This window comes from Magnolia sinica, chromosome 6 (genome assembly GCF_029962835.1).
Source record: "Magnolia sinica isolate HGM2019 chromosome 6, MsV1, whole genome shotgun sequence".
Classification (NCBI taxonomy): domain Eukaryota; kingdom Viridiplantae; phylum Streptophyta; class Magnoliopsida; order Magnoliales; family Magnoliaceae; genus Magnolia; species Magnolia sinica.
In genome coordinates this window covers 100,157,541-100,184,917 of record NC_080578.1, presented here as the reverse complement: position 1 = coordinate 100,184,917, position 27,377 = coordinate 100,157,541, and the positions used below count along the sequence as shown (strand labels likewise).

At 37.9% G+C, this 27,377-nt stretch overlaps 1 protein-coding gene across 2 annotated transcripts; it reads left to right on the top strand.

Moving 5' to 3' along the window:
- Positions 1 to 245: 245 nt before the first annotated feature.
- LOC131249274 (disease resistance protein At4g27190-like) lies at positions 246 to 10,418 on the top strand. Of its 2 annotated transcripts, none has more exons than XM_058249926.1 (2): positions 246 to 475; positions 9,209 to 10,418. In XM_058249926.1, the coding sequence occupies exons 1-2, from the start codon at positions 406 to 408 to the stop codon at positions 9,478 to 9,480; spliced, it is 342 nt and encodes a 113-aa protein (XP_058105909.1). In that variant the 5' UTR covers positions 246 to 405; the 3' UTR covers positions 9,481 to 10,418. The 2 variants fall into 2 exon arrangements, with proteins under 2 accessions (XP_058105909.1, XP_058105908.1); XM_058249925.1 differs by having other exon boundaries at positions 264 to 475.
- Positions 10,419 to 27,377: the final 16,959 nt, after the last annotated feature.

Here is a 27,377-nt window from a genome sequence, read left to right as displayed (position 1 = left end):
ATATATAATATATACATTAAGGTGAGCCCCAAGGTAAGGGCCGCACCGTCTTGGGTGAAGCCGTGGTCTCACCTAATCGGCTCCCCACCCCAAGATTGAAAGCAGAGTCACTTGCTCTGTTCCCAGCTGGAAATTTCAGGACACGATCGTTCCACAAATAAAAGCCATCATCATCACCATCGTTCCAGCTAATTTTCATTATCAGAGTTCTTTTTTGCTAGTTCTAACCCCTTTTCTTTTATTTGATTTCTTCTTTCTGTATCTTTTTTTCTTTTTAATGCTCGTTTGGCTGCACCAAATATCATAAATTTTGATGAATTTTGCACTGAATCAGACTGGTTAATCATGAAATATCATGATATTTGGTGCAACAAACGCACTCTTGAGTATTGAGTTTTGTCTGATATGTCCGTGCATCTCTGTTCAACAGAAATTGAGTTACTTCTGAAAGCCTTGAAAGAGAGACTTCAAATGGGTATTCTTCCTTTCTTCCTCTTCTTTTTATTTTTATTATTTTATTTTTTTAAGCAGATATGATTTGATTTTGAATAGTAATCCATCTTTGATGTTTTGATGGGAAGCTAACAAGTGTTGGATACGATGATGGGTAGCATCCTAAATTCAGACAGATCCAACGATCAGATGGGCCACACCACTGAGAACAATGAAAAATCACATAAAAACCATTCAAATCCTAAAGGGTTCTCGCCACACCTGATGCTTGGATTGACATGATTTTAGGGTGTCCAGTCATCATGGTGGGCCGCAGCTTTGGGATGGCTTGGATGCCGTACACAGACCATGTGGACCCCATCACTTGATCCCTAATCAGTGCTTTTGGACGGCTGTACAAGATCTCTATGGTGGGGCCCACCTAATGATTGAACTCACCTGTATGTATGTATCTATGTGTGTGAACATCATTTTAGGGCACAGATTTTGGATGGGTCAGATGTCATGCATGTACCATGTGGCCCCACAACAGCCCCGGTGGTACCGTTACCTGGCGGATGTTCCACTGCAGTGGGACAGTTAAAAATTTCAATCGATTGATCTGGACTGTACCTTAGGCTGCAGCCAAGATCATTGGATCCACCTATGTGATCATGTTGCCCATGATTTTAATAACCACGTCTGTTAGGCAATCCAAAACATCTTATATCCACATGTTGGAAATGGCTATAAAAAAAAATAAGGCTGAATATTTCATCATTGATCAGTCATATTTACTTATAGTGCTCTAAGATCATTTGGTGCATTTCTCGTTAAATTCTACTCCTAAAACTAATAAAACTAGCTGATTCAATTCCAAAGTTGACCAAGTTGACCAGCTTGCTAAAATTTTTATTTAGGTCTCAGTGCTTCATGACCTAGTAATGATTTCTACTGGTTTTTTTGGGTTTATATTTTATTATTTGCCTGTCTAATCATCCAATCAAGATTTGTATCCTTAAGGGCCTTTTTAGATTAACAATTACTCCAATAAATGCATGTAAAAGCGTCATTATTATGAAATAGAGCCGTTTGCTAAAAATAAATTTTTTGTTTTACGTAAACCACTGTCAAATTTTGCTGATACCATATCAAACGAATTTGGTGAAATCCTCAAATCCTCCTCGGCGCTTCAGGGGTCATTCAACCAGCTCGAGGAAGTACTCCTGCATACAATATAAAGACATAATCTCCTACTGCGTGCACTTATCCCTCTCTAGTACTCCCTCCTCCATTGACGCAGGGAAGGATGTGAGGTCGAGCACCATCTTCCTCCAAAGAATAACTGTTCCGAATCCACGGAACTTCTCTGGACTCCTCACAGAGACTTCTCGAATCCACGAGAAAGAAAGCAAGCAAAATAGAAAATAAATTCTATAAAATTCGAAATTGATTGATGAATGAATAAAAACGAGTTCACAACCTTTTAAATAGGGGTATCAAGCAATGAGAAAGAAATCAAAATCAAACTGCAACTAAAACTCTTAGAATTCGTGACTTACTATAAATAGTAAACTTACTATTTATAGACGGTCGTGATGCAATTAGTGGGGAAGGTTTTCGGCCAAAAATAGTAAGTGTCTTATTTGCCTTCAACAAGCTGTTCTCTTAATTTTTCTAAGCTCTTTTCACGTTGGATGCAACTCCTAAAGCCCAATGGATGAAGAGGTATAATCAAACTAAAACTTCTATTTACAGTAAAAACGGAATTAAAATAGGGAAACGACCGTAGATCTGGCAGTATTTCGCAAATCCGGCTTGGGTAACCCGACATAGCACGGTTGGTTTGCTAAAGTAGCTCGTTCTACCCCAAAATCATATATTTTACGTCCGATAACTCATTCCGGATTGCGAGATATGCATAATTTAAGGTCCGATGGTCCGGATCACTTCTGTCGTCGATCGGGCCTTTTCTGATCCATCTTAGCCATGTAACTGTCTGCGACCCTCTCTACATCATCCATCTTCTCCATACCCTTCTTCTCCCTCGTTGATGTCCATGTAACTCAAGACAGCCGTCTATACTCCACACCTCTTCATCCTTATACTCAAACATCTCCATCTACTACAACTCTCTTCATCTACCCCAAACCTCTCCATCTCTCCCATCAGAGGCTTCCTATGCCCCGGAGAATTATGCTTCAACATCTTCATAGGAGGGCTGTTATATATATAAGTCCTACATGCTTGTCTACTGCAAGATAAATAAATACGTGAGTGGTTTATGTACTTAGTAGAGGTTGGCATGTAACATATGGCTGAAGATATGTTAACATCTAAAGCAGTACTTAATTCTCCATGTAATGGATAGACATTCTAAATCCAGAAGCGCATCCATTTATAATGGCGAAAATGTGAGATATTTTTGCTTGGATGACGGAATAACCCCAAAGAAGTTGCTACATTTTTACTCTTTATGTGCAATTTGCATTTGAATTATTCACATACACTCTAATCAATGCATTCCTAGGTGATAATCGGCTAGTAATTCACATTATGCCATCCTGCTTAGACTGCAAGATTAAATGGTATGGAATTGCATTAGATGGAATTAACACCATTATTGCACAATGATTACATGTTTGGAAATACCATCGTATTTTTCTCGTCCAATCCCATGTTTGGGATCAAATTGCATTAAGTGAAGCTTGTGTTTGGTAGATCATGGAATTGTAATCAATGGGCCACATTTCACAACTGATCAGGCTAGTAACCTGTACATATATGCAACTTGAATGTTACGTATAAAGGGCACATATAAATGGACGGCGTGGATAAAACATAGGCATCAATGTGAGGCCCACAGATGTATAGTGGATTTCAAAATACAGACGTTCTGTAGTATTTACTATTAGCTCTGGATGATATAGTACCAAGATTAATCCCTCCTTCCCATTGTTTCCAAACATCATATGAAATTTAGACGGACTAAATGCAATTCCATACCACGTAATGCCACGCACCACACAGGCCCACTCATCCAAAAAACCTAAAGCAAATTAAAGCTTGCATGATAAAAGTAGGCTGCCAGAAAGTTCAGATTAGTCGTGTCTGTGTGTGGCTCACTTTATGGGTGTGCTTACCATGACTTCGTAGATTTGTCTTGTGATGTAGAGCAGGTTGCGGACACTTTCATGTCCAAGATGGACCAGAGAAGGCCCGATCAGAGGCAGAAGTCATCAAGACCGTCAGAACCTTAAAACAGGCATATCTCACAAACCGGAATGATTTACTCAACGTACCATATATGATTTTGGGGTAGGATGACGCCGAATTTGCGAGATTCCATCATATCGACGGCCGAATTCCATGTTTAGTTCCATTTTTACTATAAATAGTAAGTTTTAGTTTGATTATAACTATTCATCCATTGGGATTTAAGAGTTGTGTCCAACATGAAAAGTGCTTAGAATAATTAGGAGAATAACGTGGTTAAGCCACATAGGACACTTACTATAAAAAGTAATTTTACTATTTATAATAAGTTACGAGTTTGAGGGAGTTTTAGTTATAATTTTCTTCTGATTTCTCTCCCATTGCTTGGTATCCCTATTTAAAGGGTTGTGAACTTGTTTATTTGATTGATCAATTAATTTCAAATTTTATAGAATTTATTTTCTATTTTGCTTGCTTTCCTTCTCGTGGATTTGAGAAATCTCTATGAGGAGTCCAGAGAAGTTCCATGGATTAGGAACAACTATTCTCTTTAGGAAGATGGTGCTCAACCTCACGTACTTCCCTACGTCAATTGGTATCAAAGCGAGGATTCCTCTCGGGCCAATGGCAAATAACAAAAGTATGAACAAAAATCCTGTGGACGGTGATCCAAGGGTTCGTTATCTTTCCGAAATAATGGAAGTTTTTCACCGGAAGAAGCAGTTGACCATGCAAGGGCTGCATGCAACCCTCAACTGTATTATGGATGCGCTAATTCCACCCCGAGCTTAAAGTGATGTTCAATCGCCCATAGTTGTTGTACGACATAACCCCGATTTCTGCATGCACCATCAGATGATTTTAAATCGCATGCCACCACCTTAATCGTGAGGAAGCCATTATACATGCCAAATGTAGAAATAGAATTACAGCGAGACAACATCTTTCGAACTAGGTACATTGTAAACCAAAAAGTCTGTAATGTGATCATCGATATTAGGAGCAGTGAGAATCTCGTGTTGAAAATAATGGTGAAAAAGCTGCAATTGAAAATAGACAAGCATCCATCTCTGTACACAATTGAATAGATCAAGGAGGTCAACAAATTAGATGTAGCCGAACAATGCACTCTCTTTTTTAATTGATAAAAATTATAAAGATCAAGTACTTTGTGACGTAATCGACATAGAAGTTTGTCATATGTTACTTGGTCGACCATGACAAAATAATATTGATGCTATTGCTACGCATAGAGGTTAGGATAACGTATTTAAATAATTTACTAAAGATGGTAGAAAGATTGGCATTCTCTCTATGGGAATGGAGAACCAACCCAAGACTTTTAATGTTGAGGAACAGTTTCTCACAATTGAATAGACTTTTGTTAAACAATCTAAGGAAACAGAAGATATATATCCATTCGTTGAAAAGAAAGAATATATGGAGCTTGTGTACATCTCAGCGGATTTGAAATCAGTGTTGCAGGAGTTCAAGGCAATTGTACTCTATGAACTCCCTAATAAATTGTCTCCCATATGAGATATACAAAATTATATTGACCTTGTCACAGGGATAAGTCTGCCTAATTGCCCACATTATCACAAGGAATATGAGATCCTGAAGGTAAAAGTGAAGGAACTGATCCATACTAGCCAAGTCATGGGGAGCATGAGTACATGTGTTGTGTCAACTCAAGAGTCCAATGCCAAGTACAAGAAAATGGCTAATAAACATCGGCATCAAAAGTTATCTTAGAATCACGAACCAAGTCCCTTGAATAACTCGAGAACGAGTATTTTCCAAGAGGAGGGGTCTAATGTAGAAAGTGTTACAGATACATTCCTAGCATGGTTGGATCAAAAGAAGGTGGATTGTAAATTGATCATAACTTTTGATCCGAGTATCGTTACGGCATACCAGATGGAGTATCATGAACTAAAGCAACACGAGAACTTGAGGATGAGTTTTTGGAAGTGGAGGGGACTGATGTAGAGCGGGTCGCGAACACTTTCATGTCCAAGATGGACCATAAAAGGCTCGATCAGAGGCAAAAGTCATCAAAATCGTCAGAACCTTTAAACAGGCAAATCTCACAAACCGAAATGATTTACTCGATGTACCATATATGATTTTGGGGTAGGACGAGCTACTTTATCCAACCAACCCACCAAAGCCCATGCTGAATTTGCGATTCCATCATATCAACGGCCGAATTCCATGTTTAGTTCCATTTTTACTATAAATAGTAAGTTTTAGTTTGATTATAACTCTTCATCCATTGGGATTTAGGAGTTGTGTCCAACATGAAAAGTGCTTAGAATAATTAAGAGAATAACATGGTTAAGCCACATAAGACACTTACTATAAAAAGTAAATTTACTATTTATAGTAAGTTATGAATTTTAAGGAGTTTTAGTTATAGTTTGCTTCTGATTTCTCTCTTACCTATTAAAATGGTTGTGAATTCGTTTATTTGATTGATTAATTAATTTCAAATTTTATAGAATTTGTTTTATATTTTGCTTGCTTTCCTTCTTGTGGATTCAAGAGGTCTCTGTGAGGAGTCCAGAGAAGTTCTGTGGATTCGGAACAACTATTCTCTTGAGGAAGACGGTGCCGACCCCACGTCTTTCCCTATGTCCAGTGTTCGAGTTGTCGGTATTGCTACAAGTTTCACTGGCCGGAGATAAAGATATAATATCGTTATCGCCGATAATATCGCTGATAACCAGAAATGCAGGGAAAAAGGAGGAAACATAGAGAAAATAGTGTAATTTTTCAATGAAACTTCAGGACATGCCTAAATACACATATTTACATATTCAAGAATTAAAACATTACAAAAAGAATGCATCAAATAATAAGTTTTCATTTAATGGGGGCTAAAAGGCATGCAGTATTGTAAGAAATCACTTAAATTGTAACCAAAATGAGTTTATATAATATAAGTATAGCTAAAATATAATAATTAAAACAAGTAAAAGTAAATGAATTAAAAAAGTTTCTGGATAGCTTTGAGACAATGCTGCTTTTCATTTCCCTCATCCGGATAGCTTGGATTGTACAATTGTTGTTGTTATACAACCAACATCAAATGGGCCACTGCCAAGAAAAATGAAAAAAGAAAAAACTAATCCAAAACTTCTATGGCCCCACGAATGTTTCAATGGTAGAGGTTTAATTTACATTATTTCCAGTCATGCAACCCACTTGAGTTTTGGATATGTCTCATTTTTTGGCCCATGTTCTAACATGATCTAGAAAAATAGATGGGTAGAGTGGGTTTCTCACAAATATCACGGTGGGCCCACCTAGCATCCATGGCAAGCCCTTCTTTAAAGGCTTTATAGGAGTGGATTGCAGATTGAGCAACTCTTAACGTACTGAGTAAACTCCATGGGGTCCACCATGATTTATGTATTTTATCCACTTCGTCCATCCATTTTACCAAACAATTTTAGGGCTTTATTCCAAAAATGAAGCATATCGAAAGCACAAGTGGACCACACCATAGGAAACAGTGTGAATCGAATGTCTATCGTTGAAACATTCTTCATGGCCATAAAAGTTTTAAATGAAGTTGATATTTATATTTTCCATTCATCTATGTCTTTGTGATCTTATGAATAGGTTGGATAACAAATAAACATCACTGTGGGCCCTAAAAAGGTTTCAATGTTGGATATCATCATTCTCACGATTTCCTGTGACGTGGTCCAATTGAGCTTTGGATATGCTTCAATTTTCGCTCAACCCCTAAAATGAGCCCGAAAAATGGATGGACGACATGGATAAAGCACATACATTCACGGTGGGCCCAACATAGTTTACCCAGTACATTAAAACCGTACGAGTAACCCAATACGGGTGGGATTTCTTCGCAATCCATTATTGGGTGGGACCCTGGCCGTGGGGCTACATCAATAATATAAGATGTATATCTACACTGTCCATTCATTCTGGCAGATTATCTTAGGGCATGGGCCACAAAATCAGTTAGATCCAATTATGAGGTGGACCACACCATAGAAAATAGTGGTCATTGAATGGCCACCATTAAAAACTTCTTGGGGCCCAAAAGTTTTGATCCTCAGCCTGATATTTGTGTTTTCCCTTCATTTAGGTCTATGTGAACCTAATGAAGTGGTTGGGTGGCAAATAAAAGGTACAATGGGCCTTAAAAAATTTTTAATGGCAAGCATTCAATCACATTGTTTCCTCTGATGTGGTCCACCTGAAATGTGGATCTAACTCATTTTTTTAGCTCATTCCATAAAATGAGTGTCCAAAATAGATGGACGGAGCAGATAAAATACGTTACATCATAGTGGGGCCTACAATACCGTAGGTAGCCACGACTCACGACTCGTAGCAACATAAACATCATCCGCGTCCCCGAAAAATAGGGACGCAGATTAGATACTGACAGGTTGAGTAACGAGTGGGCTACTAAAGTGACATCACCAAGTTTTGTGGGCCCCACTATGATGTATGTGTTGTATCCACACCGTCCATCCATTTTGAGATATCATTTTAGGGCATGAACCAAAGAATGAGGTAGATAAAAAGTTGTAGTGGACCCCGCCACAGAAAACAGTAGGGAAAGTGATTCCCACCGTTGAAACTATCCTAAGGCCCACCATAATGTTTATTTGAAATCCAACCTGTTCAAAAGTTTCAAAAAACATGAAATAAGGGAAAACACAAATATCAGTTGATCTAAAACTTGTGGCCTGTAGAAGTTTTTAATGGTGGGCGTCACTGTCCTCACTGTTTTTTGTGTTGGGGTCTATCGGAGCTTTGGATTTAACTCATTCTTTGGACATTGTCCTAAAATGATCTTTACAAATGGATGGAAGGTGTGGATACAAAACATACATCATGGTGGGGCCCACTGAACTTGGTGACGTCACTTCAGTAGCGAGTCTAGCTTCTCAACTTGTCAGTAGTTAATCCGCGCCTGAAAAAAAGGGGGTCTGATGCCGAAAGGGGAATAGGGTTTCCTGTTTTCATTTCGAACCCAAATCCTAATCTAAGAGTTTCCATTTTGAACGCAAATCTCCAAATCGAACCAAAATTTGTAAGCGATTTCGCAGACTATTCGCTGGAATTCTCGTTGATTTTGAAAATTTTCATCTATTCGAAGAAAAAAATTTCATCTATTCGCTAGAATTCTTGTTGATTTTGAAAATTTTCATCTAATCATTTTAAATTGGGAGCTTGTAAATGAAGGCAAATGGAAAATGGAACTGGAGGTAAATGAATGGATAGTGAATAGCTTACTTAGTTGTGTTTAGATGGGAGTAAATGAAAACCATTTTAAATTGGAGTAGGTATGGACAAAGATTTAATCATTTTAAATATTCTTTATAATTATAAATATAAAAATTTATAATTAGTAAATTCCTAGTGGAGCTGGATCTAATCTATAAATTGACCTGGCCAAATGAACATCTGATTTAGTCGAGTTTTTGAATGTGGTGCAACCAAACATGCCCTAACTTTTTTAATTTTTTGGCTCAATAATTTTTAACTTTAGATTTATATGTTGCTATTGCAGATGCAGCTATGGAATTCATCTGGGAGACTGCCAAGACTATTGCCCCGAATGCATGGGCTCAGTACAACTACTATAGAAACCTCCAAGAGAATCTTAATGTACTGAAAAACGAAATGCAGGAGTTGAGTAGCCGAGAGTCCGACATAAAGAATGAACTGAAAACAGCGGAGGTAGTATGTGGTAAGAAGCGAAAAGCAAAGGTGTGTTTATGGTTGGAAAATGTGGAAAAGATTACAAGCGAAGTTACTAAGATAGAAGATGATTCTAAATAAGCAAGGAGATATTTCATCCCTTCTCATTTAGCACTAGGAAAGTGTGTCATGAAGAAGTTTGAAGAGGTGGTGAAGCTTAAGGAGAAAGGTCAATTTTCAGAAGGGTTACTTGCTGATCTATTACATGAAAATAGAAGCATGCCGGCTACAAAACTCGTGGGTAGAACGACAGCAGAAAGAAATATTTTGGAACAGATTTGAGAGTCCTTGATAAATCAAGAGGTCAAAACTATTCGTGTCCATGGTTTGGAGGGAGTCGGCAAAACAACCATCATGACCCACATCTATAATAAAATAGAGAGCTCTAGAATATTTGGCACTGCCATTTGGGTGACAGTGTCTAAAGATTCTAATATTGAGAGACTGCAGAATGGTATTGCACAAGCAATAGGATTGGAGCTTTCCAATAAAGAGGATGAAATGAGAAGGTCAATGGAATTGTTTCAGGCTTTGATGCGTAGGGAAAAGTTCGTTATCATCTTTGATGATGTGTGGAAATCGTTTCCTTTGGAGAAGGTAGGGATTCCCGAAGGTAATGCATACAAAATAGTATTGACTACTCGATTGAAAAATGTGTGCCTGGCCATGCAGTGCCAAGAAAAGATTGAAGTGAAGGCTCTTTCGAAAGAAGAAGCATGGGAATTATTCAAGGAAAGGCTTGGGGCTGATCTAGTGCTTTCTCCGGAAGTAGAACCCATTGCGAAGCTTGTCGGTGAAGAATGTGGTGGTTTGCCACGCAGAATCATCACAATAGCAAGTGAAATGAGAGAAAAGGATGATATTAGAGAATGGAGAAATGCATTAGAAGAGTTAAAATGCTCAATGATGGAGATGGAAGGCATGGATGATAAATGACGTTAGGATGGATGTTGTTAATTGTAATCTAATTGGGAAAGAGAGCTTCTTTGTTCTTTCCAATTATATTCTCGTCTTGGTTAGGGGTGGATGCGAGCTGTCAACAGCACCATCACTTCTTTTAACCTCAATGCAAGCACTGTTTCTAAACGAGCTTCTAAGTATTAGGGGTCTGTGTGAAGGAGGTTATCAACAGTAAAGCGAATCAAAAGAAAAGCAGAACAAGAGCTAGAATAGTTTTTTTTTTTTTTTTTGAACTTGCAAGTTAGTTTGACATGACAGCAACAAGAAATGAATGATTCCGCTAAACTTCCATTTGGAGATGTTGATCATTTACAATTGTGTTATATATATATATATATATATGATTTTTTTTTGACGATTTAAAAATACGCATTCCAGCACATGCCAGTACTTAAAATTCAGCAGACGATGGATCCACTACTTAAATTAATTTCAGACATTTTTAAAAAAAAAAAAAAATTCAGTTTATCAAACGCAACCTTAGCTTCTCATCAGGCTACACGGCATATGATTCTGTCCTAAGCCCTATGCAGTCTAATGTGATGTATGTGTTATGTCCACTCTATCTATCCATTTCTCTTGCTCATTTTAAGGCATGAGTCCAAACAAAAGGTAAATCTAAAACTCAAGCGAACCTTACCATGGTAAACATGGGGAATTGAACTCTCAATGTTGAAAAGTTCATGGGACCAGGGACGTTTTGGATCAAACTGATGTTTCTGTTTTCGCTCCATCCATCCAGGTTGGAGTCAACTTATGAACGGGTTAGATGGCATATATATAAACAGCCGGTGGGCGCTAGGAAGGTTTCAACGGTTCCTACTGTTTTCAGTGGTGTGGTCCACTTGAGCTTTAGATTTGCGTCATGTCCTAAAATGGGCTGGCAAAACAGATGCACCGAGTGGATATGGACATGAAGTTCGGTTGTTTCAGTGTTTTTTTTTTATTTTTTTAAAATTTTTTTATTTTAATTACAACATGGGCTACTTTGAGGTGGAATTTACCAAATGAATGGTTCGTTTCAATAGGGCCATTCCATGTTGTTAGTTGGCAATTCTGCCGGCTACAATTTGGATTACTCATGTTTAAGCTACCTTGCTTTTCCCGTTTTGCTCTTGTTTACATGTTCTTGTAGAAATTCAGAAAGGCTTGCACGTCGGGCCCACCGTGGTGTTTGTATAGAATCAAAGTGTTCAGCTATGTCCTCTGAGGGTCCCACCATAAAATTTGTAAACCCACCTAGCTAGCATCACGTGGGTGGCTGACAAGGCGGCCAAGGCCAATTTCTTGAATTTGGTCTTAATCAGTTTAGCTCAGGACACCAGCCTTCAATCAAAATTGAGTTGAGTAAGACGTTGGCACACCTGTACCATCCTAATCATGCCAAAGAGTCTCATGTTTGATCGAATTGCACAAACATTTACCATCTGAATTTAGAGGGTTCTGATGGTTATCCATTGTTTTCTATGGTGTGACCCACCTGGTGATTGATTGGATAGATGTGATTGTTGGATCTTCCATCATCATGGTTGATCTCACTTAATCAACAGGTTGGATGGCATACAAAAGCATGGTGGGCCGCACAGGCAATAATACAGGTAGGTGAATGACTTTTACTCGCAGACAAGTTTTAGATGTAGATGTATAAAGATCCCAACCTTTCGTTTAGTGGCCTATAAAAGAACCTGTAGGAAGATATAAAGGAATCATCCACGTTCAACTCACAAAAGGCTCAAGATTTGTGGCCATGAACTTCTCTAATCAGGGAGATATTGGTGCATCGTCCATCAACGATGTGTCCAACATTTGGATGATATACTGTTTCAATCGTTGCTCCAGCCAGTAGCATGTTCAATTGCTGTTTGAACCCATGGAACCACGAAGACGATTCAAGCAAGGCACGCACAATCGTGCAACAAAGTTCAACTAAGACAATCAAAATTTTACATGAAAAAATCCCTGCACATAATAATACACTATGAAAGCATAAATTACAAGAGAGAGTTTACCTTTTCAAACAACATCAAATCTACTTCCTTAAACTCTAGATATGCCCTTGAAACCTTAAAAATGAATTAAAAATCCCTAATACACCACCCTCTTATCCTAATTTCGACTACACCTAGTATATATACTATTACAATCGGAACAAGAAACAACTCGTATACTTACGCAACTCTGTGCGTTCATTTGATGAGACCTTCATTGGTATCGACAACTCATTGAGAATCTGTACACATGGCATTGAACTTCTTTGATGTCATCGAGTAATAACATTAAAACATTTCAACAACCAACATTAAACTCTTGAATTTTCTTGATGGAATGAGCACCAGTCGACAGCATCAAGCTCAATGGCATCGGGTGGGTAGTCTGCCAATGACTTCGGCAACCCTATTAGGGCCTGTTTGGCCGGACAAATCCCATGGAATTAGGAGGGATGGGATGGTAAAATCGCGGGATATGCCAAACGAGCCAAACAAACCCGGTGAATTTTGCTGGGATATAGCAAACTCATGGATCTTAGACCAATCCACTGACGCCACCATCATTACCTTAAAATCCATCCCATCCCTCCTAATCCCATTCAATTGTGCCTGGGGCATATTTGGATGCACGGATTGGAAGGTAAAACTCCGGGATATGCCAGGCGTGCCAAACAGACTGGGTGAACTTGTCCTGGGACATAGCAATCCCATGGATCTTAAACCAATCCACTGACACCACCATCATTACCTTAAAATCCATCCCATCCCTCCTAATCCCATGGGATCCGTCCGGCCAAACAGGTCCTTAAGGACATATTTAAAACATCGTCAACTACTGTTACTGCCACACGATGGTTCAGTCACGCTGGCCTGTTGGGCCCCACAATTAATGCACCGCTGCAAGAAAATCTGTTGGGCCGGACGATCTTCATGTTTAAATCTGTGGCCTGCAGACAGCCAATCACGATAAAGATTTTTTTTAAAAAAAAATGCACAACGGTCCATTTCATGTCACCAAGATGCAGCTACCCGGCCCTACTAGGGTTGCGCATACTTGCAAACTAGTGTTGGACCGTCCAAAATTTAGGCCTCATCGAAATCGATCACAGAAATCAAACTGGCTGGATACACATAAACCATCCAATTTCATCCCTTAAAATTTCGACAGCGAGTCATTTTCCAACCGCACATTCAATGGTCACTCACCCCAGTGGTCTTGTTAGTCTTATCAGTCTGTATTTCACCCATGCTGCAGCTACATTGAGGTGCATTGTTTGGATGGTACGGATCAGCATGCATGGATGACACGTGTACATTGGATGTGTGCGTGAGGCAATAATTATTGTGGGGAAGAATCTTTCATGGCTGAATGATGTGATAAGAAAATTGTGGACAGTCTTTTCCTTAGGTGGGCCAAATCAGCATGGAGTAAAAATAGGGTTCTCAAGTCCAACCAGCTGGACCATAAGGTATGGTCCAACCAGTGGATAACTTTCAACTAAGTGAATGCAAAATCCAACCCTTTCAATAGGTTGCCCCACCATGAGGAACATCTATGAAAAAAAAAAAATCAGCCTTATATATCCATCAAGTGGGCCATAAGATAGATGGTAATTCTAGCAATTAATAAACATTAAAATACATGCATGGTCCACCTGATGAACGGATATAATTTGTTTTTTCCCGAATGTAATCCTCATGATGAGGCCAACCTATTAAATGTGTTGGATGTTTTATACACAAAAGATTGGAAATTATCTTCTGGCTGGACCGTAACTTACAGCCCAACTGGTTGGACTTTGAGACCTCGTGTCCAAATGGTCCAAATGGGTGGGCGGAGAAAAAGCGTTGGATTCTATTCTCTTTCAGAAAGTTTAGATACTCTGGGAGAGTGTGATGGTTCATACACATGAATCTATAGTTGCTAGGCACGGACCGTCCAAACTTTGGGACGTACTGTAGATGGGCCATTGACCAAAGTTTACCTCAGACCACTATACAAAGCGGCTGATTGGTATCCATCTAACTGAACGGCCAAAATTTAATATGGTGATAGCATCTAATCAGATCATCAAACCAATTTGATTTTGGGGTAACGACCTACCTATAGTGGGGTCCCATGGATGCTGAAGTATACCATCTCTAGGTGCACGTGTATAGATTATTCAAGTCTGCCAGAGTATGAAATAATTCCTCAGAGAAATGCACATGAGCTAGATTTTGAGACGTTAGATGCTATGCTTCGACAATGGCTAGTCGTTTGGACGATATTTTTGACTTCGAAAAAGGCACGGGGTTTCTCACAAGGCCAATGGAAGGAGACATGAGGGACTCGGATCGCCTCGTTCGGCCCTGAGTCTGAGTCAACTCATCTGAGTCACACCCAACTTGGATGAGTCTTAAAAGAGTGCTTAGGGTAAGCTGGGTGTGCTGGGCTCATCTAGTTAGAAAATAGCCCAAGCCGGCATGGGATTTTATTAACCAAATCACTTCAATTTTATTTTTATTTTTATTTTTTTGGGGCACCATCTGGAAGTGGGCATGTCCTACAATTTCTGAAGGTAGAAGATTCTTTCTCTTCAGTAGGTATGGTTAAGAAGAGAAGCTGAAGTTCAATACCCTAAAGACTTTACTTAATGTCTAGTTAGGTCGAGTTGGATAGATAGACGTAGATCTAAGTTTAAACGGTCAGATGGCCCACCCGATGGTCAATTTTGATCGATAATTTTGAAAAAAAATAATTGTACCTCTCAATTGTCAAGTGTATTACATGATGGGTCCCATATACTGGTAACAGTAATTAAATAGGTGATTAGGCAAGGTGAATAACTTTCACATGCAAGTGAATATTGTCTTTCACACTAGTGAAAATTAAAAATATTGAATGTATAAGAAAACATAAAGGGTACGTCTAAGATTTGAGAGGGAAAGAACGAGGTCCAATACTTCTTGTTGGAGAGGATGATCGTAGATCTTAGATCCTATCCTTATTCTGGATAAACTAAACCATTGCAATGGCTTGGATTAATGTCTTTGGTGTGTTTGATGATTAGGATGAATGCCCCCTCACACTTTCTCTCTTACTTTCTCTTCCCTCCTCCCTCTCTTGGTAGAGAGTTCTTATCCTCTCACTTTTGTTAGCTTGTTGGAAATGTTGGGGTGAAGAGGCATTTATGGTGGTGCCAATGATATTTTTGTAAATAATTAATAGAAAGTTAAGAGGCAAAAACACCATGTGTCATGATTTGATTGGCTGCTCAACATATGGATTGACTAAGAGGGTGGTAAATTTTATAATTTTACCAAAAATTAAAAGCAAATGATCATTTAGACATCTAATGAAAATTGTATTTCAGCTAGTGCGTAGTGTTGCCCTAATCTTAATGCACCATAGATTATGGATCCGTTGTTGGGGATCCGCAGAAGAAAACTCCGAATTCAAATCAAATAAAAGAAAGATAAAGGCAAACAAAGCAAACAGAATACAAGAATTTTATTTGAAAAACCCACGACACAAAGCAACATATATATATATATATATATATATATATATATATATATATATATATATATATATATATATATATATATATATATATATAGGGAAAAGGTACTATGCCCTCGACCTCACAATAAGCTTCCGTAAGGTTAAGCCGTGTGGGCCCCACCCTGATGCGTTTCGAACATCTACCCCATCAGTCAGATGCACCATTCCATCGTGGGCCTAGGTCTCAAAAATCAAGTCAATCCGTGACTTGTGTGGTACACACCACATGCAGAAGTGGGGAGGGGCCGTGGACCATTAAAACACTCATAATCATTTTTTGGGCCCACTGAGATGTGGTTTGCAAATCCAGCCCATCCATTATGTGTGTCCCACTTGGATAAGGGTTCTGACCAAGTTTCAGCAGCATTCAAAACTCAGGTGGGCCCCACCAAGTGCTTTTATATGTTTTTGTCATGTCTTCACATGATTTTAGATGGTATGGCCCACTTGAGTTCCATATACTACTGATTTTTGGGATATCCCATAATTTAGAGGGGACCCATCAAATGCACAGTGTTGATGGTCGACACGCATCACGGTGGGGCCCACACAGCTCGACCTCACGGGAGCTTATCGTGAGGTTGAGCGCATAGTACCTTTTCCCACACACACACACACACACACACACAATCGGAATAGGAAATAAATTGCACACTTATGCAGAATCATCATGCGAACTGTCAATCTAAGAATCGATCGAGCAGTCCTCAATCAATCAAGCACCCATGTTCGATCACTCAAAGATGCTCATAAGTATCCAGCAATCAAACTAGGGAAATTGGGGAATTTCATTCAATCGATTAGTCTGGTCGATCAATCGAGGACTCCTGTTTTCATATAAATTGAAGACATCTGATTAACAATTTCCACCATGGCTTTAATCAACACGAACCATTTCTCCAAGCTCCATCTTTAATCACCTCTACCATAACCTCATAATCGTCATCGCTTCTCGTGTAAACTCTATCTTCATCAACCTTTCACCAGACTCAAAGAAGTTGAATAGAATCGGAACTTCTTGTTAAGGGTCAAATATTGCATATCAGACCTAGTTATTGCCTGGGTTTACGAACAGGATACTGTTTAACAACCCGATTTACTTGTGTTTGTGTTGCAAAGTGACTTTAAGAGCCTGGACTGAAAAAGGGTGCTAAATGCATGGATTGACGCTCTGAATTCACTAAAGCATGAGACAAAACCCAAGAGACCAAGATTGACGAATTTGCATGCCAGAGATTCGCGAAAATCAAGAAACTGAAGCTCAAGTGGCCCGAAATTGGTCATTATGCAATATCATAGGGTTCCTGCCATCTGTTCAGCTCGAAACTTCATACATGGCCAAGAGACCACAAATTAACCATACACTTTGAATTTCAGCTCTCAGATTATTGTGCAAGAGACCCAATAGCCAGATCAACCCACAAATCGTTAAAATGGGGCCCACCTGACCTTTGGATATGCTTTAAAATTTGGTCTCAATCCTTAAAATGAGATGGAAAAACAGATGGACGGGGCGAATTTCTCGTGAACATCACAGTGGACCCCACGTGTGACGTGCGTGTACATAGCACGTTCGCACGCGAGTCGCACCGGACTGGGACTCCCAGTCAAAGTCGGCTGACCCGACTTCCTTCCGCACCAGAACAGCGGACGGACCAGCGTCCACCGGTCTCTCTCAGTGGGGCCCACTAATCATTCGAATCACCAATCTGAACCGTTCATTCATTCCGTGGGGTAGCTACAACCCTCGCCTAGGTGAAATTTTGGTCCCATACACACACACATAGGCAGATTGCATGTAAACGCAGGAATGGACGGTGGGAACAAAGATCGCATGGGCCACACCGAATCCAACATGAAGCCAGCCATTTCTTACTTTTTTTTCGATGTTATTACAATGGACGGAGTGGATTTCGTATAAACTAAAAGGAGTGGGTCCCACCGACAGCCAGCGCAAGAAGCGCTGGCTCTGTTTCGCAGTCCGTAAAATTCGGACGCTGTGGGCCCCTGTGTTCTTCTGATCACCGTCGGATTGATGATCCAGACCATCCACATGCTTCAACAGATGGCCATAGCCCTAGCCAAGGTGTCAGAATCAACAAATATGTTGATTTGACGCCGCAAAATCAAATCAAACGGAGGCTGTTTTGCTGCGAAAAACAGAAATCGCGCATCTGAACTTCTGCATGAAGTGCGGAAACTCCAGCCACTGCCTCGGGCACTCCAGCCGGTCTTTGTTGCCTATAAAGAGGGAGAGAGAGAGGCGTAGTAAGGAAATTACCAGGAATCTACGGCTGCGAACGTGAGAGAGACAGAGGATAAAGAGTTTGTTTCTTTTTTCTTTTTCCTATTATTTTTATTTTAATTTGTTTATTTTATTTTTAAGAGATCTAGCCATCCATGTCTAGCTGAACCTCTTAGCTAGGGCTAAGAGGTGAAGCTTGTAGTCTGATGGGAGAGACTTTGCTTGTGCCTCTTATTTAGACTGACTGATGTTGATTTTTGTTCAATTAAAAGGAATACTTTCAGTTTTTTTTTAATGGTTTGTTGTGACTGAAATTACAATAGATCTGCGATGGCTTTGAGTATTTCTTCCTCCTTTTGATGTTTATGACGTCAAGAAGCCCTGTTGTTCACCATCGTCTCATGGGCATGGTCGGATGGCGGTATCCTTCATAATCTTCATGCATTGTTGATTGGTTGGTAATTAGTTTAATTCTGTTGTTTGCTTTGCCTCCTGAGCATGGTTTGGTAATGGAATCCATTTTAATTCATATACCTTTTATCTCGTGAAAACTAGATCAAGTAAGTTCAGTTTAATTTCCATGATTCTTGATACAGGCATAAAATCTCCCTGACCTCTACAAGTGGATCATCTGAATCCCTAGTTTCCTTCCTCTGAATTTCTTAAGTTTCACATTAATCTCTCACCATCATTCATCAATTTATATTTGATTTAGATTTCATCTTAGGCTAGTTCTATTTCTGCCTAGTTTCAAGTAACATACAAGTATCAGTCCCTTGGGATTCGACCTCGGTCTCATCGAGTTTATTACTACATCACAACCCTATACTTGGGGAGTGAACACTTCTCTACGAAAACCACCTTCATAAGCATGTTCATTGGATTTATGCTCGTGTGGATCTTCTCTAGAATAACACTACATTCCTGAGGCATTTGTAAGATAAAATAATGACGAATATTAATATGTTTAATATGAGTATTGTAAATTAATTTCTTTGCCAATTTAATCACGTTTTCGTTGTCATAATCAATCGGCACGACCTTCTGTTGAAGCCCAAGTTGATTCATCATTTCTCTCAACTAAACACATTCCTTGAATGCGTCTTTCACTGTATTATACTCATCTTCGATTGTATAAAGAGTAACCATAAGTTGAAGCTTCCATATCCAACTGACCTCTCCATCCGCACCTCTCCATCCGCTAGTATAAACGAGTAACTGAAAGTCGACCTTCTGTTGTCCACATTCCCTATGTAATCTGAATCCACATAACCTACAAGCTTTCCGTTTGATTTCTGAAAATTTGAGACGTAGTCCGCTATACTTCTTAGATAACGAAGTAACTATTTCACTGCCTCACAATATTGTTTGTCAGGGTTTGACATGTATCTGCTACTCACAACACTAACTTCATGTGAAATATCCCATCTTGTAGAGGCTATGGCATACATCAAACTGCCAATTACGCTCGAATAAAGCACATGGGACATATTCCACTTTTCTTCATTTGTAATGTGATGTTGCTATAAAGCAAGCCTAAAGTAAGGGGTGTAGGGTGTGCTAACTGGCTTAGCCTTGTCTAACCCAAACTTTATCAATACCTTCTCAAGGTATTCTACCTAAGTCAACTGTAATTTTTTGGATCCTATCCATATCTCTATGTATGTCAATGTTGAGAATCTTCTTTTTAGCCCCAAAATATTTCATTTTAAATGTCCCTGATAACTAAGTCTTTAATATATTGATTTTAGACATGCTTTGACTGGTGATAAATATGTTATCAACATATAATATCAGTAAGATAAATTTTACATCACTTATTATCTTGAAGTAGGTATAGTGATCATATTCGCTTTTGGTAAATTGTTGACTCACCATGAAAGTATCAAACTTGTTTTACCACTACCTAGGCGACTGTTTTATTCTGTACAATGACATCAACCTACAAATTTTATTTTATGCTCCATGTATCTTGAACCCCTCTAGTTGCTTCAATAAATCTTCTATTCCAATTCTCCATGTAAGAAAGTAGTCTTAACATTCATCTATTCCAGTTGAAGGTTGTATTTGGCAACCACTGCTAATACAAACTTGATAGATACTTGCTTGACAATCGGCATAAAGATTTCATTAAAGTCGACGCTTTCTTTTCGAGCATATCATTTCGCTATCAATCTCGCCTTGTACTTATCATGTTTCTTCCAATAAATCCACATGCATCTGATCACTTTATCCCTAACGAGAAGCTCTACCAGCTCTTACTTCCCATTCTTTTATAGAGAGTTAATCTCGTCTTGCATCGCCGCCATCCACTTCTGAGCATCTGGACTATTTAGTGCTTCTTGGAAGGCAGACAGATTCCTTCGGTCATAATGAGAGCAAATGCTATGTTCGAGTCATCTCTATATATTGTTAATAATCTGCGATCTCTAGGTGAATTTATCATGAGAGATGGATACTCCACCTATTCCATAACTTCTGCTTGCGGTTCAGCTTTGACCCGTGTCTTAACTTTTTCAACTTCAATGTTTTAATGTTAATAACTGCCGACTTCTTCGTTTCCTTATGTTCATCCTTGTGAAACAAGGAATCCTCATCAAACTTGATGTCACGTCTAATCGTGGTCTTTCATGTGACATAGTCATATAGCCTATATCCCTTCACGCCATCTGCATATCCAAAACAGCTACACTTATTAATCCTTTGGTCTAACTTATCTCTCTTAATGAATGATACATGAAAGTAAGTATCATAACCAAATACACGCAATCCTGAGTAATCAACATCATGAACACTCCACGCTTCTTCTAAAATTTTACAACCGATCGGCGTAAACGGAGATCGATTCATTAAGTAACAAGTCGTGTTAACGGTCTCAGTCTATAAACATTCTGCTTTGCATGCTTTGGTCTCTTTGTAAGAGAGTTCAATTCATTCATTTCGCCACACCGTTTTGCTCTAATGTGTGCCTAATTGTGTTATGCCATACGATCCCCTCGTCTTTATAAAACTAGTTAAATTCATTTGAAATGAATTTTCTACCGTTATGTCTTTAGTATTTTCAACTTTCATCCTTACTATTTTGTACAATCACTTTTCGCACTTTGAAGGTGGCGAAAACGTCAAGTTATACTTCATAAAATATACTCACAACTTTTTAGAATAGTCATCTATGAATGATACAAGGGATGATGATCTCCTCCAGAAACTACGGCCGATGGCCCCTATACATCAGAATGCATATAATCTAGAACACCTTTATTAACATATTTTTCGGACTTAAAAAATAACATTGAGTGTTTACCAAATATACAATACTCACATATATTTAAATCATTACTTTTAAATGTAGGAATCAACAATGATCAGAAAATACATTCATATCGCAATCATTCATGTGGTCTAGACGGGCATGTCACAAATGTGTTGATGTGGACTCTGTTACAAACATTGTAGTTGCACCCGATACAATATTCCCGATAAATTTTTAAAGATTATCGCTCCACTGCGCCTTCATCATTATGAGTGCCCCTTTTGAAACTTTTTGTACATGATCAAATCTAATGAACTTGCACTCAAGTGCATCGAAAGCTTTTAGAGATATCAGATTTTTTCTCAGCTTAGGAACACCTTAGGAAAGAGAGTTCAATAGAATTAGGACTTGGTCTTCCTAAAGGTATTTAATTCTGTCAGGATGCGCTTTGTCTTATAAAACATCATAATGTGCACCGTTCTTATTCCAACAACCTTAATTACATGCAATGTTGTTGCCCACAAACACATGTCCATCATCGCGCTCATTGTAGCTGGTGAACCAATCTCGCTGAAAAGTCATGATATGACGTCCCCGTATCCAAAATCTACTTATTCCGAGATAGTCGGGTTTAAATGCGGTCAAAACATCACCACCATCTACTTCCTCAATAGATTCTACTGTGTTAGCCTCCTTCAATGCTTCATCTGATTTTTTTCTCCTTCTTGTATTTAAGATTCCGACAATCCTTCTACATATGCCTGTCTCCCATAATTCCAACACTTCATCTTCTCCTTGCCCTTAAACTTGTACCAAGATCGCTAGTTTTCCTTCTCTAGCCCAGAATTTCTCCCCCTAGCTACCAACATATCCGTAGAGGAACCATTTCTACTATCCTTCCTTCTCAACTGCTTCGAATAAAGGACTGAGATGTCACTTTCAATGTATAGTCTTCATATCATGGCACAGTGTTTACAAAACTATCATAAGACTCTGAAAGAGAGTTTAACAAAATTAGAACTTGGTCTTCCTTATCAATCTTCACTTTCACACTCATTAATTTGCAAAGCCTCTACTTGAACGTACTAACGTGATCATTAAGATCAAACCCCTCTGTCATCTTTAGATTATAGAAGTACTTCTTCAAATACAAACGATTTGATAACGATTTCGTCATGTACAAGCTTTCTAATTTAGCCAAAGATCCGTAGTGGCCTTTCGATTAAACAAAAGCTTGTTAGATAGGCATAACTGAATCGAGGTTTTCGCTCTCTCATGTAGTTCATTCCACTCTGCTTTTGTCATAGTTTCAGGACGTTTCGCTACATAAAGGAGATCATGTTGCAATCCTTTTTGAATTAGACAACCTCTTATCTTTACCTTCCATAGTTCGAAGTTGTTTTTACTACTAAACTTCTCAGTTTCATACTTCACGTTTGATCCTTTCCTCGACATGTTTCAGATTCAAACTCAAACCCTAATGTTATCTCTGATAACACTTGTTAGGGATCCGCGAAAGCAAATTCAAAATTTTAATCAAATAAAAGAAAGATAAACGCAAACAAAACGCATAGAAAACATGAATTTTATATGAAAAATCCTCACGGGAAAAAACCATGGCACAAAGTGACAAGCAAATCTAATATGATATACGAATTACAAGAGCTGGATGCACTTACACAGATGAGAACTCTTGGAAAAAAAAAACTCCAAAACCCTAGCTTTCTCTCTAGAACACCTTAGGAAAGTCTTCACCTGCCCTAATCTCGATTACACCCGATATATATAGTGTTACAATTAGAATAAGAAGTAAATCATACAATTATGTAGAACCATGTGAATCGTCGATCTAAGCATTAATCGATCGACATCAATCGAGTAATCCTCAATCGATCAATCACCCATGTTCGATCGCTCAAACATACTCAAAAGTATTTAGAAAAAAAAAAGTATTTAGCAAGCAAACTAGGAAAATTAGAGAATTTCGATGAATTGATCAGTCTGATTGATCAATCATGGACCCCCACTTTATAACAAAATAAAGACATCCAATCAACATCCATGTGTAGCCGTCTTAAAATCTTAAACTTTTTAATATACATGCTTGTTCTACCCAAATCCTAAGTGTTACATGGTAGCTTCTAACTGGCAGTAAGGTTCAAGTAGATTTTGTATTTTTGCTAGCATATCGAGGTTATGTCGGCCACCTTTTATTGTTTGGATGGTCCTAAAAAGCCCCCGAGTTAATTTGGATTAGGTCAGGGGCTATTTAGCAAACTTATGGGGGTAAGTGGGTTCCTACTTAGACAAGGTAATGCATGGGCATTTTCACACCGGGCTTGAGTGGGGTTCCCTGTGGGATGCAAGTGCACACTCAAGGTGGGCAACCCATGTGAGGAGGGTGGCTCGTGTGAGGAGGTACCTATGTGATTTGGGGCTCACGAGGGGGGTTCAGCTAAGGTCATAACAGATGAGATATGAGGCTTGGGCTATGAGATAAAGGGATTGATTCACCATGCTCTAACAGTTTGAGCTTTTAGAGCAAGTGGTTAATTGTCTTGCATCAAATTAGTATCAAAGTGAGATGTTTCGTGTTTAAGACTTCTCACCGGGCTCGAGTGGAATTGCTTGTAGGATGCAAAGGTACACTCCGGGCATACCCATGTAATTTTATTTTTTAAATAGTAAATTTATTATCTATAGACTATCTTCATTCCTACTAGACTCCATGTTTTTTGGCCAAAAATAGACTTCTAGTAAAAATGTCTCACTCTACAGCACAACAGTACCAACTGCGAATGACCAAATAGGAAGTCGATGAAAAGTCACCCCAAGAAGGGATTTTGACCGTACTGACCTCGAAGTTTGGGCAAATAACCTAAAAGGCTACGACGTTCCATATATCCTAAGAGTGGCCTTCTAACAAGCTTTTGAAAATTACTTGGACCAAAATGCACTTGTCCTTATTTCAGTAGTTATATAGTTTTCTAGGGAATAAGAAGTTACGTCGTATTTAATGCCAAGAAAGTGATGTGAACCTTTTTTACACGTGGGTTAGGACCAAACTCGCGGGGCCCTCATTGATGTATATTCCATGCCGCCCATCCTTTTTGTCGTGTCATTTTAGGGCTAGGGCCCAAATATAAACCTGATCAAGAGCTCATGTGGGTCACATAATAGAAAATAATGGTGATAAAGGAACCCACTGTTGAAACTTTTTAGGCTCACTATGATGTTTGTTAAAAGTGGACATTGTCCAAGTCAGGACTTTTTAGCCACACGACGAGGTGGCCGACAAGGTGGACAGAACGAATCTCCCATTGTTGGCCTTAGGCTATTGTACCAATGACTATTCTTTCATTTGGTAGTAAAGGAAGCAAACATGTAACAACCGTGACCCATATAACATAAGAACCAACTTATGACAACTGCAACTCATGACAACCACAACTCATATAACATAAGAACTACGACCCATATAACATGAGAGCCACGACCCTTGCCACATTACAACCACAACCCCTGTATGGGTCATGGTTGCCATGAGGTAAGGGTCGTGGTTTTCATGAGGAAAGGGTGGTGGGTGTCATGGGTCGTGGTTCTAATGTTATACGGGTTGTAGTCTTCACTACATAAAAATCTCTTGGTTTAACGACGGATTTTAATTCGTCGCTAACGGAAAAGGTCCGTCGCCAATCCTGTCTTTCTCGAAAATCCGTTCAATCGCGGAATTTTGTGACGGACCAAAATCCTCTGATTTATGATGGATTGTAGTCTGTCGTAAAATGGTAATGGACTAAATCCGTCGCAAATTTTGATTTTGCGACGGAATATGATCAGTTGTAAATTCCCACCCAAAATAGTGATTCACGGCGGTTTTTAGTTGCTTTTACGACGGTTTATGGTCCGTCGTAAAGGATTTTTGCCTTAAAATACTTTTTTTTTTTTAGAATATGGAGGAAAATTGTGTTTTTTTGTAGTCTAAGAATTGTACCATTCTGCTCATCCTTTCATTGGTCTTAGCCATGATCTTGAATCTTTGAAACCGTTTATAGGATTTAAAAATGCATATATATATATATATATATATATATATATATATATATATATATATATATATATATATCAAATGAGCAGAAATTATTATTATTATTATTATTAATTTAAAACTAATATTTAAATGATTTGTAATATCACATGAAAAAGAATATCGAGAAGTTTAAAAAATTTAACAATGTTTGAGAAATTTTGAGATTTTGAAAAAAAAGAATCGTGATTTAATAAAAATCTATTTTGTGGAGAAAAAAAAGAATATTGAATAAAGTTGATAATTTTGAAAAAAAGAATTTGATTTCGAGAAAAAAATAATATCCTGAAAAAGAAAATTAAAAAGATTTTCAAAAAATGTGAAAATTTTGACAATGTTGAAAAATGAAAATATTTTGAAAAAGAAAATGAGAGTTTGTATTTTGAAAAATAAAATAAAATTGAGAAGTTCGATAAAAATTGACAAGTTCGAAAAAAATGCTTTGAAAAAATGGAGAAGTTTGAAAGAATTGAAAATTTTAAGATAAAACGATACTAAAAAATTGATACTTTAATTAAAACAGACATTTTGAAACGGAAAATAAAGAAGTTGAAAAAAAATGTGATATTGAAAAATAATTGAAAATGTTCAAAATTTGAAATTAAAAACAAAAGTTATTTATAAAAACAATAAGATTTTGAAATATATATATATATATATATATATATATATATATATATATATATATATATATATGTATGTATCATTTTCAAAAAGAAAATTGAAAAGTTGAAAACAAAATGATGATTTGAAGAAAAAAATCGGCAATTTGAAAATTTTGGAGGAAAAAAAAAATTTGAGAAATTTTTTGAGATTTTGAAAATAAAAATTCAGAATTTGTGTTTTAAATATTTTTTTTCGAAATATTTTATAATAGAAATGATATTTTGTTAAAAGTTTTCAAAGAAAAATTAAGAGTAAAAAAGTGTGATTTTTAAATGGAAATTGAAATTTATCTGTGAAAAAAAATATTTTTTACTAAATTATTAGGCACATCCATTAATTGAACCTTTAATCGTTTTTGGATAATCTAATCAGTCCAAATTGAAGAGTAAATAACTTCAGATGTTTGAATCAAATTTCACTCAAATTGTTGATTAATCTTGTATGCCCAATATCTTTCTCATATGTAGCTTGATCGGGGCGAGTAACTAATTAAATTGAGGGTATTGATTAGTAAAATAGAGTGAATTAACTAGACATGTAAAATGGGTCAAATATTCTTATCAAAATTGTGACCTAACTTATTGACCTCATGAAAACCTAAGAATTGATGTTAGTAAGTTTTGTGGGGCCCATCATGATGTGTGTCGAACATCAACACCGTGCATTTGATGTGTCCCCTTTAAGTTATGAGATATCTCAAAAATCATCCGTATACGAAACTCAGGTGGGCCATACCATATAAAACTATGTGAAGACATCCTAAAAAATATAAAAGCACTTGGTGGGGCCCACATGAGTTTTGTATGCGGTTGAAACTTGGTATGACCCCTCATCCAAGTGGGACACACATAATGAGTGAGTTGGATATGTGAATCACATTTAAGCAAGCCCAATATATGATTATTAATGTTTTAAGGAAACCCCTCTCCACTCCATTTAGGTGAGTTACTCATTACCCTTAGCATACTGAGTAAACTCTGTGGGATCCACCGTTATTTATTTATTTTATCCACTCCGTTCATCCATGTTAATAGATAATTTGAGGTCTAAAGAACAAAAAGGAAGCATATCCAAAGCTCAAGTGGACCACACCATAGGAAATAGTGTGATTGAACCTCTACCATTGAAAAATTCTTAGAGGCCATAGAAGTTTTGGATCAAGCTGATGTTTGTGTTTTCTCTTCATCCATATCTTTTTGATATTATGAACAACCTTTAACCGTTTTTGGACA

Excerpts from the sequence above, each read along its gene's own strand:
- LOC131249274 (XM_058249925.1), top strand. The coding sequence starts at position 9,754 with ATGACCCACATCTATAATAAAATAGAGAGCTCTAGAATATTTGGCACT.